Below are 23069 nucleotides of genomic sequence, written 5' to 3' on the forward strand. Positions count from 1 at the left end.
TTCGGCTGATGAAAGAGAGATGGAAGCTTGTTTTTTCGACTTCCATGAGATAGGGGCTTCGCCAAAAGTGATGAAAAACCCAGATACTAACTTGCGAGAGTCTGGGCAAGAAGCCCAATCGGCATCGCAATAAGCAATTAGAGAAAACGATGGGGAAGCTGATAGGAAAATACCTTGACCCGGGTCAAGGGAAAGATATTTGACAACTCTAAGGGCAGCTGAAAAATGGGATTTTGTTGGATTTTGCATAAATTGACTGAGCTTCAAAACAACAAAAGAAAGATCTGGCCTGGTATGTGTGAGGTAATTTAGTTTTCCAACTAAGTGTCGATAAATAGTAGGATTTGGTAATGGATCGTCATCTGATGCTGTTAACTTGTGTGCAGGATCAAGAGGAGATGATACTTTTGCAAGCTGGGAACAATCAAATTCCTGGAGTAAGTCCAAAGTAAACTTTCTTTGACAAATGATGTATCCCCGTTGTTCTCTTAGGACTTCCATGCCTAGAAAGTAATGAATTTCCCCCAAATCTTTGACTCTGAATTCTGAACTTAAAAATATCTTTAATTGAGAGATTTCTTGTGGATCATTGCCTGTGATCAAAATGCCATCCACATAAACTGCCAAGATAGAGATAAGGTCACCTGTTTTTTTGAAAAATAAAGAATAATCATTCAAAGAGGCTGAATATCCCTTAAAATTGAGTGCCCCTGCAAGCCTTGCATACCATGGCTTTGAGGCTTGTTTAAGACCATATAGGGATTTCCTTAATAAACAAACATGATTTGGTGTAGGAGGAGACAATCTTGCAGGAAACTTCATAAAAACTTCTTCCTGTAGATCCCCATGTAAAAATGCATTACTAACATCTAATTGAGAAACTTGCCATCCTTTTTTAATTGCCACACTTAGTAAGCATCTCACTGTGGTCATTTTCACCACAGGGGAAAATGTTTCTGTATAGTCAATCCCTTCTCTTTGGATATCCCCCCTCACCACCAACCTTGCTTTCAGCCTTTCTATGCTTCCATCTGAGTTGTGTTTAATTTTGTAGACCCATTTGCAAGGTAGAGCTTTCTTACCTTTAGGCAATTCAACCACATCCCATGTGTGGTTCAACATCAAAGCTTCTATTTCATTATCCATTGCTTGTTGCCAACTTGGATGAGAAGAAGCCTGAGAGAAACTGCTGGGTTCAGATATGGTAGAAAGAGACTGTAGGATTTGTTGATTATTTGTGGATAGTGCACTAAATGAAAATACAATTGGATTAAAGGGTGTAGATAGACAAGAGTCAGTTAGATCAGTAAGGAAAATGGCATTGCATATATAATCATCCAAATAGGTTGGTCTGTGATGAACTCTAGAACTATGTCTAACAGGTGGTGGAGATTGAAGTGGAACAGGTTGGTGTGAAAGAACAGGGGGACTGTTGTGATCAGAAATGTTATCAGGAGAATTAGGGGAGTGAACAGGTGAAGGAGGATTAGTAGAATTGGGAACTTGAGGGTTAGGTAACACGGGAGTTGTGATATCTGGTATATATGGAGTTGGAGGAAACATAGGATGAGATATATCTGTGAAAGTAGAGAAAGGAAAATGATGTTCATGAAATTGGACATCTCTAGAAACAAAGATTTTCCTAGACTGAATGTCCAACAGCTTGTATCCCTTTTGGCTTAGTGGATATCCCAAGAAAACACAAGCATTAGCCCTAGATGCAAACTTTCTCCTACCTTGGGATAATGTGGAAGCATAGCATAAACACCCAAACGATTTCAAAACATTGTAGTTTGGTTTCCTCCTAAATAGAAGTTGATATGGACTCTTTCCTTTAAGAACTTTAGAAGGAAGTCTGTTGATTAAGTGGGTGGTTGTCAAAATACACTCACCCCAATAACATATGGGAACACTTGATTGAAATAACAACCCTCTAGCTAGTTCCAAAAGATGTCTATGGTTTCTTTCCACTACCCCATTCTGTTGTGGGGTAGCAGTGCAACTTATTTGATGTAGAATACCTTGACTAGCTAGGAAAGCTGCCTCTTGTGATCCTCTACCCAACTCAAAAGCATTATCTGATCTTATGCACTTAACCTTTAGTTCAAACTGTCTTTCTACCAGAACCAAGAATTGTTTCAAAACATCAAAAGCATTACACTTGGTTGCCAGTAGAAAAGTCCATGTTCCTCTGCTATAGTCATCCACTATAGTAAGAAAAATACTTGTATCCATTATGTGTAGCATGTTTATATGGTCCCCAAATGTCTATATGTATGAGTTCAAACAAAGATTTAGTTCTGATTTCACTAATAGAAAAAGGATTCTTAGTTTGTCTAGCTTTAGGACATATGTCACACACATAGTCAAAACTGGAAGGAAAATGAATAAAACTGAATTTCTTCATTACTGAAAATGGCAAATGCCCAAGCCTTACATGCCAAAGCTTTACATCTGACATAGTTGAGGCAAAAATAGGAAAAGAAATGGGACTGTCTACTTGACTGGAATAATTTCCTTCTGGAAAACAAAAGACATCTTGACTAGATAAAAGTTTAGGACTAGAGACTTTAGGATGCATAAGGTAAAGACCTTCCTTGACCTCACCAAAAACTTGTACCTTCTTCAAAGAAAGTTCCTGCAATAGACACTTTGAAACTGTAAAAAATATGTAACAGTGCAACTGGACACAAAGCCTATTGACCGATAGCAAGTTATATTTGAAATTTGGGACATGAAGCACATTCTTAAGAGTAATATTGTGCTGAATAGGTACACTTCCTGTATGTGTGACACTCAATTTAAAAGAATTAGGTAAAGTTATGTGAATAGGAACAGGAAGTGCAATTAAAAAGGAAAATGAATTTGAATCAAAACACATATGTTCTAAAGCTTCTGAATCAATGATCCAGGTTTTTGTGCCATATACAGAGAAACAGGTTCCTGAGTATTTAGATACTGTACCTGCAATAGCATTTGCATTAATTTCTGAATTAGAAGGTCCTGTTTGTCTCATCTGCAACTGTTTGAAAATCTTTGCAATTTCTGTGCATTGTTCCTTGTTGATATGTGTATTTCCATTGCCTAGATCAGTGATTTCTTCAGTAACAGCTTGATCATTCTCTTCCCCTGCTACTGCATTTGCTTTCACCTGTCCTTGAGGTTCCCTTTGATTTGTAAAATCAAAATCCTCAGGACATCCTATTCGCCTATAACAATCTCTTTCGATATGCCCCACCTTGTGACAATTGGTGCAACTTACATTTGGGTTATACTTCGATTTCCTTCCTTTGAACTTCCTTGATGTAGTTACTTGCCTTTGAGGAAGATTATTAAACCTTTGGTTCTGATTTCCTCCCCTAGAATACTGATTATAGGAATAATGATTTTGAGAGTACTGATTAGAAGTGTGTGGATTTGGAAATCTCTGAATGTTTTTCCCTCTATTTGTAATCATGAATGAAGCAGAGTCAGTGGGAATTTGGACATTAGCATAAATTTCCCTCTGGCTTTCATCTTGTAAAAGTAGAGAGTAGGCATAGTCCATCTCAGGCAAAGGATTCATCATTATAATGTTTCCCCTTGCCTGAGCATAAGCATCATTTAAACCCATTAAAAATTGAATCAACCTTTGATCTTGAAAAGATTTTGCTAACTTTTTCTTCCCATCACAACTACAATCACAATTGCATACTATGTCAGAATTTAAAGAGTCCAATTCATCCCATATTCTCTTAATTTTTGTAAAATAAGTTGAAACATCTGAAGAACCTTGAACTAAGAGACTAAGTTCTTTTTGCAGGTGGAAAAGTTTTGCTCCATTTGACTTTCCAAACCTGTGCTCAAGACTATCCCAGAGTTCCTTAGTTGATTTTGAGAAAATCATACTATCCTTGATGTCTTTAGACAATGAGTTGAGCAGCCAAGCTGTGACCATATCGTTGCAACAACTCCATTGCTCATATTCAGTGGAGGATGGATTTGGAGACTTACATGTTCCATTGATAAAACCCAGCTTCTTCTTTGCTGAAAGTGATATTAGGACAGATCTCTTCCAAGCTGGGAAACCTCTTCCATCAAATATGGAACCTACCAGATTCATTCCTGGTGTATCAGAAGGATGAAGATGATAAGGGCTGCTTTGATCAACTGGTGTCATTGTTCCAGTTTGAGCAGCTGCTATAGCATCTGTTTGGTTAGCCATTTTGATGGATTAAGGAGGAAATAGTGATGTTGATGAAGGAAAAATCTGGATCGAGCTTATTGCTCTGATACCATGAAAGAAGTTGAATACTGATTTGAGAACTTTTCCTTCCCTTTCATTGAAGACTCTGTACATGTCTTTATACAATTTTATTCTAGGGACTAAGGATCGAAAATGTAAATAAAATAAATGCGTAGCTAATTACAGCTATGTGTAACCGATTTTGTAACTTTGTACACCTATACATTCTAGAAGGAATTTACATAGGATCCTTTATTTCTATTTCTGCATTTGGCCTGCATATTCTATCATTGTATTTGGGCCACTTAAATATATCTCTGTGTATGCGGCTGGCCCATTCTCTTTTATTGCAGCTGGCCCATTATTTACTCTTGATGTACTTAGTTGAAGCATATTCTTGTCCGACAAAACCAAAGCTCCTAAATTCATGTCAGTCGTCTTTTTCAACTTTCCTTCTTCACTTGTGTCCATTAGATCTCCATTGTTGTTGTGTGAAGAAGAAACCCAAGAGAGGTTTCCAACAAAGCATGAAGTAAACCATCAATCCTATTGGTGTCCTCGGAGTGTTGCAAAAAATAATACAGTGTTATTGACAAATTTGTCAAAACATGAAGAAAAAAAGAAAAGAAAAAAACACAAAACCAACACAGAGTAAGGGATTTCAATTTTTCTTTAGCCAAAGTGAAGTGCATACTTACATACAACTTCACTATTCTTTTGCTTCAATTACTTTTTATTTTCCTGAAAGAAGATTAATTTCAACTCAAGTAGTCATTCATAAATATATGTATAATTACTATTTGAACCAAAATACCTTGAACATTTAAAATGCCTAAGGCCTTTGGACCAATTGGACTATGAACGTTAAGTTGAGAAGATCAGAATTGTAACTGCTAATGTGCTAAAATTAAAGAGAATAATTTCATTACTGTCAATGGATACGTGTAGCCTCTGATTAGATGTAAAGGTAAATGTTTTGGTGAATTTGGAGTAGACCATGAAGTAATTATTAAGTAAAAGTAAAAGAAAAGAAAAAAAAACTCGAACTGAGAAATCGAAACAAATCATACTATTATGTGTTACCCTGGCATGTTAATCTTATTTGAGGGACCACGATTAATTTGCCCAATTCTGCAATCCATGTTCCGAAGAGATTCATGATTTAGACACTGCGGTGCACATATAATTTAAAGCTTGGTGCTTGCCAGAGACGAAATGAAGAGGTTTTGAAATGTTTTGTCTAATACTGAAGAAGTATAGAATAGAAAAGGAAGAAGAAAAATAAAAGTAAAACAAAATGGTTGGTGGAGCTTTGAAATGAAAATTCTTGAAAATTTACGTCTTTTTCATTATGTGTTTGTGTCTTTGTGGAGTAACTTACTACCGATTCAAATGATTTGGGCTAAATTACTAAATCACTGGACTTTTTGGCTTGTTGAAGTAAATCACGCAACATTAAAAATCTGTTTTTTAAATGAAAAATAAGGATTAAAATCCAAAAATTTGAGGAAAAACATAAATAAGTTTCCTTGCGTCTAAGAGTGCCACGCTATTGAGACTATGTCCCTGCTTTATATATGTATATAGATTTCTCATCTCTCTAAAATAAATAAATAAAAGTTTGAAAGAAACAAAGACAAATATCTTTTTTTTTGTTAATTACATAAGCAGTAAGGGAAGGAAAATGGGGGAGGGAATTACAATGTAGGGATTCGAACACTCACCAACAAGGTGAAAGTTCAGGTAGCCAACCAACTGAGCTCAAAGGCGAATATATTGTATGTACGAGTCCAGGGGCGGATAGATTGAACCCCAAACTTTTGATGCGGTGTATAAATTTATATGTAAAAATTTACTAAATTTACAATAAATAGTAGATATGAACCCATAACTTTAGAAATATAATGATTCAATGTTAAAAAATTTTAAAAGTTAAACTCTAAGAGCTTAAATCCTACATTCGCCTCTGTACGTGTCTCTATATATATGTGTAAGGTTGGTCAGATGATGTGACATATTTCGATCATCAAAAAATAGATTTGTATTTTTTCTCCTTTTTCCCCCTCACATTTTACGAAAAGAATCTTAATTGAATTTGTTATTTTTACTTCCCCTTGTTTAAAGACCTTTACTTAAGATATTTAATATGTGAAGATCAAGGGTCAGAAAATATGGATTACTTTAGTGGATTATTTCCTTTTCATCTTTGCTCAAATATCTCTAATTAGTTTGGTTTTTGCTATCTTCCCTTACCTAAAGTTCCCTAAATTAAAGTCACCTATGAGAGGCCTTTGAATTAGCAAATGTCTTTTGCTATTTTATTTTGAAGAAACACACGGCTTTTTGGGGCCAGCTTTCTAAATTTATTGTTATGATTTGATGAAGTGAAAAGCAATAAATAAACAGGAAAAGGGAAAAAATAAAATAAGGAAAATTGTGATAGAAATTACAGCTTAATTACATAGTTGAAAAGCAGTGCCGAAATTATTGTCATGCTCTCCCATTGTGTTATTTTCATATATGAAACTTTAACTACCTAATGAAGTTAATATCAAATTTAAACATAAAACAAGTCCAGGTAAAAATCACCTATTTATAAATGCAAGAAAAATGAAGTTTCCTAAAATGTATTTCCTCTTCTTTCCATTTTCAGAAAATCAACGAAATATATTTAAATTTGGATGCTATATTTCTATGTTTATAAATCTTAAAACTAAAAATGATTAAAATTTGTAAAAATGAGTGAAAAAGTAAAATAAAAAAATATGTGCCTAAAAAAGTTGTATGTCAAAGAATATATTTTTACTCGATTATTACTTGGAATGTAGATTTATATTTTGAGTGAAGTGTATCCATTATGAGATTGTCTTTATATGAATTACATCACTCAGACATAAAGATTGATTTAACTAAATAAACTTTCGTTTTAGTAACGAAGAAGCAAAAGAATAATTTTGTTGAATCAAATTAGTGATGATGCTTTAATGAAGAAGTACGATAACACATGGTGAATATAGAAATTTATATGGTGATTTAGAGATAATATCATTTTTTCTTGCAAAATACGTTTTTGACAAACGGCTTATATGGAAAGGGTTGGATCTAACCGATAAAATAACGTATAATAATTTATCCAATCCATAGAATTAAATTATAAAGAGAACCTTTTTAACCTTCATTTATCTATTTTTTGCACAGTAAATTCACTAGTTAATTTTATAAATTAGCAGTTAGGTGTTTGGATGAAAGTGTCGACACTAATAATAAAAACTTAATCAACATGTATTAGCCTTAGTTCAAGTGTTAAAATTAAAGTATCGAACAAAAGTTTAAGGAGTCGTTTATGTATTTAACCATTTTTTTATTAGTTTGTTCTAAAGAGAATGTTACATTTCTTTATTTGAAAATATTTTAATTATAAAGTCTCATTTTACTCGTAATGAGAATATTTTATAGTCACACAAATATCACAACATATTTAAAATCACAAATTTCAAAAGTCTCATAACTATACATATAAATTTAGAACAAGTTTAGGATCACAACTTCTAAAACCTTCTTTTCGTCTTTAAACTCCGCAACGAATCAAATTATGTCATATATATAAATGGGAGCATAAGAATACACTACTAGAAATAGAGATTTTTCCCACCGATATTCAGTGAAAAACTTATGTTATAAAACATGATTTTTGCACCTCATTTCTACCGAACAAGCTCACTGATAAAACACGTGGTGGAAAACAAGTTTCCATTAAAACGCTGAAAATCTTTTTAATTTTTTCGTGTGAAAATATTATTACTTAGTCCACCGACATTCAGTGAAAATTATCACTGAATATTTTTCCGTGAGAAATTCAATGAAAAAATAGTGATTTTTTATTTGTGATAGAGAGTAATATTTTTATGACGTCTTCTTGTAAAAGGGGTAGGCTCTTGTAGTCTTGTTGCAGACCCATTTGTTCAAGTCAGATGAAAGCTACAGAAAACGAATAGAAGCATGCGTTGAATTGGTTGGTTTGCGTTTCTGACATTAATTGAAGGGATAGAATTAAAATTCTATGGTGTCCTTTTTGTCAAATTTTGCTCTATTATTAGCTTTTTGGTGGTCATACATATACATCTTGGGCAGGTTTATACATCATGGTGGGCGCCCCAAGAAAATGTTAATGATAGACATTAATTTGTACCATAGTGATGTTCTTTTTCTTCCATTTGATGCTAGATACTCGCTTTTTGATCTTGATTAATTAATTGGGGGTTCGCACTACGTAAGGTTCATTAGAAGGGGGAAGAAGCTTGTTATCATGATTTTTTATATTCTTAGGCAAAGACAGCATTAGTATTTGAATTTAATGGATTCTAAATTCTAAGATAGTGACATTCAGGTGTTACTAACTGGTTCTGAATGTAAATTTTGTAGTATTTGTGAATTTCTTAATACAGATACATAGTTTCAACTAAAGTTATTACTGGTTCGGCCTACCTTGTACATCGACTTCTAGCTTGGTCTTTGTTCTCAAGGCTCGAACCAGAAACCTCTCGAAGGAATTAATCTATCCATTTAACACTACTTGATTAGTAATGTGCAGCTATAACAGATAAAGATGAGGCAATCATTGATGATGGATCCAAAATTATTGTCTATTCTACTTTAAGTTTTTGGCTATGACCCTTTGTTATTTTCAAGTAAAAGCCAAATATTTTTGCTGCAAGAATGACCTTTTATTTTGATTCAGTGATTGTCATATTCATGGCTAAGAAATACATGGCCGCCATAGTATTTCCTTTTGCATCCTGTGGTTTCACCAGGATCCTGACATTTAGAATTTGCAAACAAATCTCGTTTAATTCAAAAGATCATCACTAAGCCGGAAAATGACATATTCGATCATTTTTTAATTACGTGTCACCTGATTCTTTTTGCCAAAAATAAAAAACATTAAACCCATTTTGTTTTAATCAATATCCAATTCATAAAATTCCTTTATATGCTAAGCAAATGCCCGAATGTGACAACATTTCAAATCTCTAAACAATAGCCATCCCACGGGTTAGATACTTAGATTAACAGGTTATTTTAACAGCTAGATGTTAAACATAGAAGGAATAATAATTCTGATTTCCCTAAAATTGAAGGACTAATTAAGCTTACTAGATATAATCATCGTAAGTTCACAAGCTTAGATAAGCAAAAAATACACTCACGTGTAGTACTGATTATCATTAATTTATTAGTTTCTTATAACGACCTCACAGTGGCGGAGCCAGGATTTATGTCAAGGGGGTTCAAAAATATAAAGAAGCCATAAATGAAGAAGCTAAGGGGGTTCAACGTGTACTATATATACATAAAAAATAATTTTCACCTTATATATACAGTGTAATTTTTTGCCGAAGGGGGTTCGGATGAACCCCCTCGGCTCTATCTACGTCCGCCACTGCGACCTCAAGTTATTATATAATAATATTACAATTTACAAGCATATATTTATAAATACTTAGAGAATTCTTAGCACGTATACATAGTCTAGACAAAAGCTACCAATTTGAAACTCATATATCGTACTCTAATTCCGCCTCTGGCACTAATCAGCAGTTTTGCGTAGTTGTTAATTGTACATACGTTGGTAGCTAGTAGCAATCTTCCCTAACTTCTTTATATTTAGTATTTAGACAAATTTGACATTATCAATTTACAAATCGAAAACACCCCTTGTCTTGTACTATTATCTCGATACAAAAAAAGACTATTCACTTATCCATTTGCATATTCTTTAAGAAAATACTAACTCCTAAAAAAAAAGTAATTTGACTAACTGCCCTTAATTAAATGGGTATTGGGATTTGATCGCATAACACTTAATAAGGGCAAATTTGAAAAAATAAGATTAATTCTTTCTTAATTTGATAAGTGTACACTCTTTTTGACTCAAGAAAAAATAGCTAAGTGGACACCCTTTTTGATTTGGAGGGAGTATGTATCAAGACTTTTCTGAAATCATCATAGGATGAAAAATATTATAGTACCCCCTTTGTCCCAATTTATGTGACATATTTTTCTTTTTAATTTGTCCTAAAAATAATATCACCTTTCTATATTTTAGAAACACCTTAACTTTGATTCTCATTTTACCATTAATGAGATGAGTTATAGCCACAATAATTACTAAGACATGTTTTAAACCTTAAGTTTCAAAAAAAGGCTCGTTCTTTCTTAAACTATTTAATCAGTAGAAAGATGGCACATAAAGTGGGAACATATTATGACTCCAACTGTTTAAGTGGAGTCGGAATTTGAAGTTTGTGGGTTTGAAATTCTAATTCGTTTAAGTTACTGGGTTCTAAATAAATAATTTACACATATTCAATAAATTTTCCAAGACAAATACGAATTTGAACCAAAGTTATTGGATTCGACCGAACCCGCAAATTGTATGCTAGCTCCGCCACTAGTATCAAGAGAAGGCAAAAATAAACGAGATCACGTGAATAATACGTAATATTTGTCTATTACTGAAAATGATAGAGCATATTATTCCTATTACTCAATAATTGCTAATAATTCTGTAAGACATGAAAATAATGAGCATCATCCTTTTTTTTTTAATTTTTCTTTTTTGCCAAAGACGGGAAAATATTTATTAAACTAATGCTGCAGGCTGGAGATTCACTAATTAATAATCTTTCCTATAACATATTTTTTTATCAGTATATATACATCATTATGAAATTAATTAAGAAAATGAAATTAATTAAGAACTACCTATATGTTCAGGATCATCAATAACAATTGCTTGTTCTCTGAACTTCTTATAAATATCACCTTTGTAAAATTTCCTTGTTCTAATAACCAGAATTAAAGAAACAGCACAACTAATCAATGTAGCACCAGTAATTATAAGAAAAGCCAATTTGTAACACTCCACTCCAATGCATGTTAAATCTTGACCATCTTCCCTTTTTAGCCCCTTTGCTAACATTTGCTTTGTAGCCACTTTATCATATAAATGTCCAGCCACTCTAACATTGAGCAAGTATGCACCAACAGGGCTAGCACCAGCACCAAAATTGTACAATGTTGAGTAGTATTTCAACCCGAATAGCTCAGATATAATCGCGAAAATCAAAGGCCATTGAGCTCCGAAGCAAAACCCCATTAGTACAGACGCGACGTAGAGGGAATTAGGGACGCCAAGGGCGATGAGTAGATGGCCCGAACATGAGAGGAGGAGGACCAATGTGAGCATCATAGGGCGCGGGAATTTGTACTTTATTAAGAAGATTTCGGACACAAAGCCTGAGACAACTCGTCCGAGGTAGTTCCATATGCTTACAAGTGACACAAATGTAGTGATGCTTTTTTCCGGATAGCCTAAGGCCTTTCCGATTTGGCCTAAGTTGTCGATAGCTGTCAATGTCCCCCCCACGCCAAATGTTGTCGCGGTGAACAATATGATCATGTCTATGCTAAAAAGCGCTTGCAATATCGTATAATCCTCCCCTCTTTGTGGTGGATTAAACACATTGCTAAAACAAGAAGTTGGCTTTTCCTCATATTCACTATGAGCTAGCTTCTGGGATTGAGTCGGTTCTACTGAGGGCAAATTTTCCTCATATTCAGCCACAACTAGCTTCTGGGGTTGAGTCAGTTCTACTGAGGGCGGATTTTCACTAACAACTTTCAATTGAGGGTCATTCAAGGCTTGTTGCTTAATGTACCAAAGCTTAAGTTCTTCTTGAAACACAACGATTAACGGTGCAAAGAGCAAAATCAGTACAATGGCTGCACTTCCTGCATACTCTAGCCTCGCGAAATTGATTGTGTTTTGGATGATGATGACTAACATGATAAAACCGGCTAGGCCAAGCGAAATGTACAAGAGTTTGTAGAATATTTTGGTCTCGTTGGCCTGTCGAACGACCTTTAAAATCCGAACAGTTGGGAGAAAAATGCAAGAAACAACAGCAGGAAGCCAACCAATTAGCAAAATTAGAGACTTACCATTATTTCCATAAAAAGCATGGTATAATTGTGTGATAATTGCACCACTTAACCCAACAAATCCTTTTAATAGACCTAATAAACTTCCCCTGCTTTCTGGGAAATTTTTAACACAAGTGACTAATGCACCAGTATTAGCAAATGTTTGTGAATTTGCACCAATGCAAATGTACAAACACATTTGCCAAACAGGGGGTTTAGCTATGTGTCCTGTGACACATAGCCAAATCATGAAGTATCCAAAAAAATTCATGATTGCACCAATGAATAAAACTACCCATGGTGGAGTTACTTCATTGATTAAACCCGAAATAATCCCTACATTACCACCCAAATCTTTGAAGAAACTTAACAAATTTAACGTCGTTTGGTCATAGCCTAACGAAGTTTTGATTTCACCACTGTAGAGGCCGAACATGTAGGTTGCACCAGCCGTGGACATGATTAGAAGGGACGCGAATACCATGAACCATCGGCCTGTGAAAACATGGTGGCCAAAACTCGCCATGGAGTTGAGCCCACCATGTTTATTCATCAGCTTTGTGTTCACCATTTTTTTTTTTGGCTGATGATGATATGGAGATATATTTTGGTGCTTTGATCAGCTTGAATGTTTTGGTTGTGTAAATGCTGAGTGAACAATGGGGCGTATATATATATTTGTTTGGTAGTGTTAGGGACTTAGTTTTTTGGCTTTTCCATCTGCTGTTCGATAGTTGTTTTGGGGTCTGACTAACTGAATTCTCGCAGGTAAGATTTATTAAAAGGAAAGTGTCTATCAGGATTTTTTCCATTTCCAGTGTTGGGTACCCGCTTTAGGCCTGATTAATCCACATTCACGTCACATACGATCCATTAAAGAAAGAAATACTCCTTATTAGGAGTTTCCTTTCCCGAGGCTCAAACTCGAGAGCTTTGATTTAAAAGTAGAGTCCGGTGAAGTAATCATATCCCTCCCACCATGATAATGGGTGATAGTACTATGGACTTATTTGAGTTGTGTGTGATCTTAACTCAGGAATGGAATTTCACATTGACTTGCTAGTCGACCATCCCTTTTTTTTTTTTTTTTTAGCTTTTGCAAGTGGAGGGTGGGCCTTGTAATAATGAAAATGACAGCTTAAATTTTCTCTGCCTTAAACACGTAAATAGCATGTTGTACAAAATGAGACGATTCCATGGATCTTTTACGCGTGAATATTAGTTCTGGAGGGTCCTATAAGGCGAATTCAAAGTTTAATTTGACGAGGTCGACCTTATGATGTTCTTACCATTAAATCATTGTATTTTTTAAATTATGAGTTTAAAATTTACGCACCTTGTCAATAGTATTGGCCTTTTATAGGCTGCGTCCAATAGATCCTTGTGGTCCGGTCCTTCTTCCGACCCTGTGCATAGCGGGAGCTTAGTGCACCGAGCTGCCCTTTTATCAAAAGTATTGGCCTTAGTTGAACCTAGCGAACCAGACTTTATCCACCTCCCGATCAGTAGCAGAGCCACATCCCAATGCAATTTCAAACAAGACATTTTCTATGCACGGATAGGATATTCCAATTTTGGGTAAAATGGTTTTATGTTTTATTTTCTTGGCTTCAGACATTGTGTCATACGCATGAATTGCCACTGGAAATACACTTTTTAGCTGAGAGTATATTTGGTGTAATATATCAATAGTATAGTGGCTTTTGTGTTACAAATTAAAGAAAAATGACTTAATTTGTTAAATCATTTTCAATAATTGAGTGACTCGTCTGTTACAAAATAGAAAAAAAATGACTTTGTTACACAATTTTTAATAGTTGATATGAGTACCTACTATATAAGATTTAAATCTTAGGTGTAGCATTTTTGTATCCTCTTAAAGAATTCCTAGTTCTAAATATAAAATATAATGTTGTTGACGAGAATTGAACCTAAGATGGTAGAGACAATTTTGAACACCCTAGACCACTTGAGCTAACCTTTTACATTAATTCTGGTTGTTCAAAAGTTAATATATGTACATAGATACAGAAAATTGACCCTATATATACACTATAAGTTTTTGCTTAGGATGTTCGGGTGAACACCCTCAGCATCGTGTAAATCCGCCCCTGGTTGGGGGGTGGGGGTGGGGGGTGTTAGTGGGGTTACATAATAGGGAACGAAAATCTGGTATATCTCTTTTAGAATTTGACTAGACACTAGATTTGTCACATTTCTTCATTAAATTGTTCGAGTGGAACACTATGTGTCGTCTTTTACGAGTAACTAGATAGTAGTATTAGGCATTACACTTCTTTTTGTTCATTCTTTCTTCCCTATCACAAAATCAAAGATTCATTATATTTAGGAAAATTCCATACCTCACTTTCCTAATATGTGGGGTGGGTTTAACCAGGTAAGGCAAACCTACTTTAATTTGGAGTTTTCATGATCAATCATTTTCATTTTCCACTATTAAATGCTCTTGATGGGTGTATAAGAGTTTATATTGACCGACATATAGCATGTTCAAAGTTATGTTGTAGAGCTATATCAAGTTGCACCAAGTTGCACTCGCAACCACACAAAACATTAAGTTGTCATTTTTAGTCAGAGGTCTCGGGATCGAGCCTTGAAATTGGAGTCAAACTTATCGGCTGAATCCAAATTAGTCAGATTTCAAATTGGGTACTGGACATGGATGAGAAAGCAAAAAAAAAAAAAAAAAACTCGAACACCCACAATGATCAGAGGCAGAGCACAATACTCTATATGTTCCAATTTAAATGAAGGGGTTCGGAATACTATAGACAAAACATGATTTTGGGTGCGAATTCAGATATAGATTCATCGTGTTTTCTAAAATAAAATTTACTTATATACTAACTCCTTGAAAAATACTACACGTATCAATAAAACTAATGATCCTAAATATTTTAAAAGTTTGAGAAAATCATAGTAGAAAAACGGTTTGACCCCTGGAATACTAATACCTTCAAAAGAAATAGAACAGAGGAAAATTTCTAGATATAGCCTTTTCGTATTTCTTAAAATTCTTTATTAAAATTTCTGGCTCTATCACTCTCAGTCACGACTAATATCGGCTCGACCCATCTGAGCCCCTTGAGGTCCCCTCCCACTTAGCGCATCACGCATGCTAGTGTGAGGCTAACTCTAATTGACCAATTCACTTGGTTTTCAACTTCTGATAAGTTGCACCCAAAAATTTTAAAAAAAAAATTGTTAAGACAATCAAAACTGGGACCAGCAATAATGTTATATAGTACAATTAATGAATAATTTATCCAAAGGGTTTTGGTGGGGGTGAAAAAGATCCTTTTACATTTAATCAGAGTTTTCGGGTTTGAACTCTGAGTAAGAAAAATATCATATCATGGAGCACTTTCCCTTTAAACGAATCTTACGCAACATAAAATTTGAATTAATTGAGACTCTAATACAAATACCAGACACCAAAAGAAAAAAATGAACAATTTTGCCACCGAGCAGATCTTTGCATCACCATGACCTAAATCCTACCAAGCGGAATAGGCATATCAAATCAGCCGTTATGCGTGCTTTTAATTTTCAAAATTAGAGTTTGACCGAACTTATCTGATGGGAACTTTCACATGTTTTCGGTGAATGAAATTATGCCTGCATGATTTAATAATTTTCACTTCTTGAAGTGGCGTATTGAGCTTCAGCTGATAATGACCCAACACGCAATCAAGAGACTTTTCATCATATAAAATTATAAAATAAAGAATTGAAGATATGTATAAAATGACATTATTAAAGACAATGTTATCATAAGAGAAAAATATCATATTTTTTGTAGTTATCGTATTTTGAGAACAATTAATCATATTATCAATATTTCAAAATTCAGGGAATTATTTCAATACAATTAAAATGATCTCTATCATAACTAAACCAACTCAAATTGCGTGTATTCGCATGCAAAAATAAATTGAAACATATCACATATAGCAAGAGAATTCACTAATTGCAAATTTTAAATTCGCCTCTAAACTAGCTAATAAAGCTCCTCATGACTCTATAGCCACCACTTTCTATAATAACATTGCAGCTCATAATTTAGACAAGAGAATGATCATTTAAGCAAGAATTTAAGATTAATTATGTTCACATGCGACATGCATTGATATAAGCATGTTACTACATTTATTTTTCCTAGCTCTATTAGTTGAATTTGTTTGTAGAATTGAAACAGGCGACATGGCAATTAAACGAAAAAAAAATGTAAATAGAAAAATTTATTACTTATTAGACTGCTAGTCTAAGCCGGCCAATGTCTTTTCCTTGGTATTCTTCTTTTTCCTTCTTCTTCTTCTTCTTCTTCTTCTTCTTTTTCTTTTTTCCGTGTTTTTTAAGTAAAATCAGCTAAGCGTAGGAAGTCAAGTTACGACGTTGACTTTGCCAGGATGACGAAAAAAAAAAAATTCATGTCATTAGAAATATAGTAAAAAGAATGGAGGAGATCTGTATATGTTGTTCAGATCGCTCCCTGTCAAAGCACATTTTGTTAAGTGTTCTCCTGTTCACCATGCCGAAAGTAAAGAAGCTTTCATCTCCTTTCAGTCGAGCATGCTCGCTCAAACTAGTGACAAATATAGTATGGCCATAGCGAATTCGACAATACTTCCTGTCATAGACTTAAACTCAATATTGTATAGTTAAACAATTTTGAGAAATAATATACATTTACTAAATTGGCACCGTCGTTACAAAATAATACTAATTGAACTGGTACTCTACCCTCACTAATCTAAAATCCTGGACCCAGCTCTGCACAACGATACCACACCATAATGTTCAATCATTTTCCCTTGAAGTGGTAATGTTGCTAGCTTGTACTACTTGACTCTCTTCTTTAAATTTCTTGTATATATCACTTGCATAAAATTTTCTTGTTCTCAACACCAAAATCAATGAAACAATTGCTCCTGTAAATGTAGCACCTGTAATTATTAAAAATGCCTGTTTATAACACTTAACTCCAACACAATTCAAATCCTCTCCAATTTTTCTTGTGAATATACCCTTAGCTTGTAGTTGTTTCATTGCTTCTTTATCATATAAATGACCAGCAACTCTCACGTTGAGTATATATCCACCTATAGGACTAGCCACAGAACCAAAATTATACAATGTGGCATAGTACTTTAGGCCAAATAACTCCGAAATTATTGACAAAATCAAGGGCCATTGAGCTCCAAAACAGAACCCCATGAGAACAGAGGACGCGTATAGTGAATTCCAAACACCAAATGCAATGAGAACATGGCCAATGCAGGAAAGTAGGAGCACGGGTGTGAGCATCAAAGGGCGCGGGAAATTGTACTTGTTTAACAAGATTTCCGAGGAAAATCCCGAGGCTACTCTTCCGAGGTAATTCCATATGCTCACTAATGACACAAACGTACTGATGCTTGAATCGGGATAGCCTAAGGCCTTCCCGATTTGGCCTAAGTTATCGATTGATGTCAATGTCCCTCCAACACCAAATGTTGTGGCTACAAATAGAATTAACATGTCAATGTTGAAGAGTGCTTGTAAAATTGTGTGATCTTCACCTCTCTTTGGTGGATTAAATGCGCTCCTAAAGCACGAAGTCCAATTTGTTGTCGATGAAGGAGGATTTTCCATATCAATCGGCACGTTCAATTGTGAAATGTCACTAGGGAGTAGTCCTTTTTTGGTCTTCCAAATGTTAAGTTCTTCTCTAATGACTAAAATCAATGGAGAGAATATTAGAACTATAACAACAGCACCACTTAGAGCATACTCAACCCTTTTAAAGGTGAACTTTTTTTGTATGATGATCATAATCAAGAGAAAGCCAGCAAGTCCAAGTGAAACAAAAAGGAGATTATAGAACATTTTGCCATCATTTTCTTGCTGAATGACCTTCATAACCCGAATCGAAGGGAGAAATATACACGAGACAAGCATCGGGAGCCAGGAAATAAGTAAGATCAGAGACTCGCCCTCGTTGTCACCATAAAAAGCAAGGTACAATTGTGTCATGATCGCACCACTTAGGCTAACCGCACCCTTTAGTAGGCCTAACACGATGCCTCGGCTAGCAGGGAAGTTCTTGACGCAAGTGACAGTTCCTCCGGTATTTGCAAATGACTGAGAATTTGCACCAATGCATATGTACAAACACATTTGCCAGACATGGGGTTTCGAAATTCGCTCCGTTACAGCTAGCCATATCATGAAATAGCCAAAAAAGTTCAAGATTGCACCAATAGCCAAAACTGCCCATGGTGGTACAATTTCCATGATTAGACCAGAAATTATGGCTAAATTGCCACCCAAATCCTTGAAAAAACTAATCAAGTTTAGTGTTGTTTGATCATAGCCTAATGAGGATTTTATCTCCCCTGAATAAAGGCCAAATATGAAAGTTGCACCAGTCATAGATAGAATCATTAGAGAAGAAAATGCCATGAACCATCTGCTAGTGAGCAAATGGAGGCTAAAATTTGCTATTTCTTTTTTCACCTCTGGCATTGAAATTGCTTTTGCAAACTATTTCTGTGTGACAAATTGTATGGATTTTTGTTCCTGGAGTTTCGAATAACATAGACGCATATTATGAGGGATTTTGATTTTTAATAGCTGTTCGATTTTAGAAAATACAAAAACTTCGTTTTATTTACTTATTCTTTGTAGCAATTGGATGCTTGAGAATCTTATGCCGGCAGCTATATAATTGCTTGTTGACTATTTTGCGCAAACAAATTTTAAAACTTTTATCCTTAATCAGAGGACTCGAGTTCTAAACCTGAAATGGACTTGCCTTTGGTTGCGAGTGCTTTCCCTCAGAGTAGAAATTTCTTGTGCGAAATTGAATTAGTTGGGTCCCAAAGCAAGTACTAGAAACCTCACAGAAAACTGAAAAAACAAATTACTGGTATAAAACTTCTATTGTTCGGATTCTGAAAACCTACTTCTTTTTTTCTTTTTCTTGACATAGTTAGCAATGGAGTACGGAAAACTCTGTTTGAAATAGTCAACAAAAGATTACTGGAAAAGGGAGAAACCTCTTGGGATTAATTAATTAAGTTTTTTTTCTTCAATTCGAGAGTTTCATTGGAGGATTTAGGCATGACTCCAACCTTTATATTTACCAAAAATCACAATTACATAGAGGAGGACATAAACCTTAGCCTCGATAACTTTGCAGATGTTAGCTATGACCAACATATTACATATTTGTACACAAAAACTTACAAGTTAGATCAATATAGACATGGTTAGTCCTAGAGTTATTGATAGCATGTGAAGGCAGTGCTACGTAAAACTTTGTTACAATAAATAGAACATAGAAGGATTCAGCTGTCATTGATAACAAACTTATTCCTCTTCTGTCTGAATCTGAAGTTGGGGATGCCACCAAACTCTAACTTCATTGAAGTTCTGAATTTTTTATTGTTAAAGTGTTACGAACATGCCCATTACTGATTATTATTGGGCTAGAAGCTAAGGTATTTGGGTCAGTTGCTAAAACGAGGAAAGCCCAACGTATTTTGTGGGATCCAGTTGAGAAAAGCTATTAAAATACTGGTGGGCCCAAAGGAACATGATGGTTATAAATAGCAGTAGTGTGTAGTGGTCAGGTAGGATAGATCTTGGTATTTTTTTTCATTAGCTATTTTGTAATAGCAGACTTTATGGTCTTTGTTTACACTTGTTCTTATTTTCCATTTTTGTTCCTTGTTTACACTTGATGAATATGGATTCGTTACATAAAGCTAACTACAGCTAGAAAAATAATCAGTTTCATTGACGTAATAGTTACTAGTTATTAGCTCTAACATTAACCCTTTTCGTATGATGAAAACTGATACGATTAGAGAAAGTTGATTAAAACGTTAAACACTGCAAACCAAACAGGGTCATATTAATTACTGTGTCTTCCACTTATTGCTTTTCCCATTAAGCTTATTTACTAAGATCAAGACTCCTTTAGCATAAGTTCTGTAAATCTCCTAATTGAAGTAAACTTCTCAAATGGTTACTCAACTTGGTGAAATTGTGTAATAAAATCAATTATATTATTTTATATCAATAAAATCATTCAACTTATGTTTTGTTGTGAAACTCGCTTGTGATTTTAATTATTTTTTGGTGCATTGGAAAAGAGAAACTAATTGGTGAACGCCAACCAAGAAAAACGACTTGTGAAAGGCATTTGACTTTGTAAATGTTGGCCTAAATGAGATTAAGTGGTTAAAATGGAATTTTTTTTAGCTTGATCTAGTGAAAAGTGTTTCTCCTTGCTAGTATTATTGGGTATTACTATATGTTGTTAATTATATCGTTTCAATCAAAAGTTCCAATTAATCTTATCCGCAATATAACAAATTTTATGCAAGGGCTTTCACTAAGAGAGACATTATGTTTATCGGCGGAGCGAGAATTTTTAATTTATGAGTTTTGAATTACAATTATTTTTGTTTACTGTGTTTTGATATATTATCAAATAAGTTTTTTTTAACACAAATATAAGATTTGAGACAAAGCTACTGAGTATGCCGGACTCCGCCCCTGCTTACGACAAAATAAGACCTTTATTTATTTACAGGACTTTCTCTATTTTTTTTTCCGATAGAGATATTGTCTAGCGGCGTTTTATTAAAAATAAAAAAGGACCTCAATTGGGATAAGTACAAGCAAGGGGGGCTAGGTCTTACCTTACTAGTCCTAATGAGGTAGCAAACCTCTCCTAATTAACAAGCATGGAGAAAATAAGAGCTAGAGAGAACTAAGTAATCTATGATCATCACAGAGTTTGTAATGTACTCTATGATGATATTACAAATGAGGATACTTAAATAATGCAAAAATATAAAAATCAAGAAGAAATTTGAGTTATTAACCTCAATCTTTCTTTTACAAATGTATGAAATAAAAAGGGTAGATTGCCCGTCTATAGTAACTTGAAGTATTTTCCTCTCGTCTTCTTCAAATTTATCCAACAACACTTGATAGTTCATCACTTCTTGTTGAATTTATTGGATCTAGTTGAAGCTATTGACACTATCATATGATTTTGCTTTGCTAGTCGCATCGGTAGGTGCCTTGGAATAAACTCCCCAGTCACTTTACCATCCCAACTATGTTGTCTTCCATGTGTCTTCTTTTTGCTTTTGTTACTTCCACTTCTTTGTTGCCTAGGTGAAATATCTCCATCTCTAGCCACTTTATCAAAGCATATGTCCAACATATTATCTTCGTCATCCTCATCAGAAAAATCATCACCCAAATCAATAGCATGAGCATTAGTTGGATTAAGTCCAGACGCTAAAGCCCCTGACTCAATGATCACACTTTTAGGCACAAATACTGGAGCTTGTGGGCTTAATTTGCTATTCAAAGGAGGATGTGAAATCTGCTCTTCTTCATCAACCAAATCAGCCCACCTAGGAGTACTCCCCTTGTTTTTCTATCAAATTACATGACTTTCTCTTTCCATTGGTGAACTTAAGAAAAGGGGCCCTGCTTGGAATTTCTGAATTAACGCTATTGTAGCAAGTTGACCTAGCAATTAAAAGACAATGTTTTTATTGTTAATTAGCAAATTATTTTGTTTAATGACGTTGGGGACATTATATGGCCTGCAAAATCAACAAAATGTACATGTAAATTACACAAAAATCTTCATATTGAAAATGTGATGGAATTAATTAGCAGGTTATATAGCTACATACTTCGCAGCCAGAGTAGTCAATTTCTATCAATAAATAATGAGAAAATTCAACTTGACTTAATGATTCATTAATTTAATAATCATAAACATTAGAGAATCTTTCTGTGTTTTCGTGCCATTCGATTCATATATTTCTTAAATATAGATAATACAGTTGGAAAAACTTTTGGATTTAACTGCACTCTATCCCTATTAGACCGTTTAAAAAAATAATATATTTTTATATTTGAGAACAATTTAATTTTAAATTTTCCATTATATCCTTAATGACATGCTTTTAAGCCACAAAATGTTATATGATCACAACCCCTTTGTTTTGTCACTAGTCAAAATCCGCCACATAAATTGAAATAAATATAGTTTTTTTTAAAATAAAAAAAAAAAACTATACTTTTGATCACAATCCCATTGGTTTGCTTCTTTGGAAACTGTTTGAAATAACTTTGTAATAGATCAAAATCATGATAGATTTCCTTCTCAGATAAATTGGAAGAGTTGCAATGCTACCTTTTTTTATAGTCTCTTTAATTTGTTTTCTTCCATTTGACTCTTTTACCAACCAGTTATGAGCATGGCGATTAACGTAGTTGAAAGATTACCTAAGTTTTAATAAATGTTGCAAGGGCAGATAGATTCAATAACATAATACAAAATTAAGGTTTTTTAATTATAATTATACTATGATCCGTATGTGTTTGACCCACGTCCAAAAGCTGTCAAAGAGTTGAAAACTGTATAGGAGTATGGTTTAAAAATTAAAGAAGTATATATAATGTTATACATTCAATAATCCCATGGGATTGATTCAATTGTAAAGTAGTCAAATTTAACTGTATAGGCAAGATCATCATCCTTCTTGACCAATACATCGATCATATTACCGTTATAAGGATTTAACACTATCAGTACATTTTGACTTGTTACAATTTTATAATTAATAAATCATTTATTTTATTTTCTCTATTACCAATTAGACTTATTATCAAAAGTTACGTTTGTAAGTTTTTTTAACCTGATGCTGTAAGAAAAGTATACACTATCATGAGCACCTAAGTTGAGTTTTTAACGTCAATGAAGGATATCTTTTTCGGTACAGTGGAAAAACAAAGTAAATAAAGATCTTAAAAT

The 23069-nt window shown here is 34.1% G+C and overlaps 2 protein-coding genes across 2 annotated transcripts; both read right to left on the minus strand.

Moving 5' to 3' along the window:
• Window positions 1–10893: 10893 nt before the first annotated feature.
• On the minus strand, window positions 10894–13189 carry LOC132629987 (uncharacterized membrane protein YMR155W-like). The gene has a single exon (XM_060345468.1). It carries the CDS (start codon window positions 12780–12782, stop codon window positions 10980–10982), a length of 1803 nt encoding a protein of 600 aa, XP_060201451.1. The 5' UTR covers window positions 12783–13189; the 3' UTR covers window positions 10894–10979.
• A 3705-nt stretch (window positions 13190–16894) lies between these two features.
• LOC132633669 (protein NUCLEAR FUSION DEFECTIVE 4-like) lies at window positions 16895–18904 on the minus strand. The gene has a single exon (XM_060350194.1). The coding sequence runs from the start codon at window positions 18737–18739 to the stop codon at window positions 17033–17035; it is 1707 nt and encodes a 568-aa protein (XP_060206177.1). The 5' UTR covers window positions 18740–18904; the 3' UTR covers window positions 16895–17032.
• Between the last annotated feature and the right edge of the window lie 4165 nt (window positions 18905–23069).

The sequence above is a fragment of the Lycium barbarum genome, chromosome 3 (assembly GCF_019175385.1).
Source record: "Lycium barbarum isolate Lr01 chromosome 3, ASM1917538v2, whole genome shotgun sequence".
Taxonomy (NCBI): Eukaryota; Viridiplantae; Streptophyta; class Magnoliopsida; order Solanales; family Solanaceae; genus Lycium; species Lycium barbarum.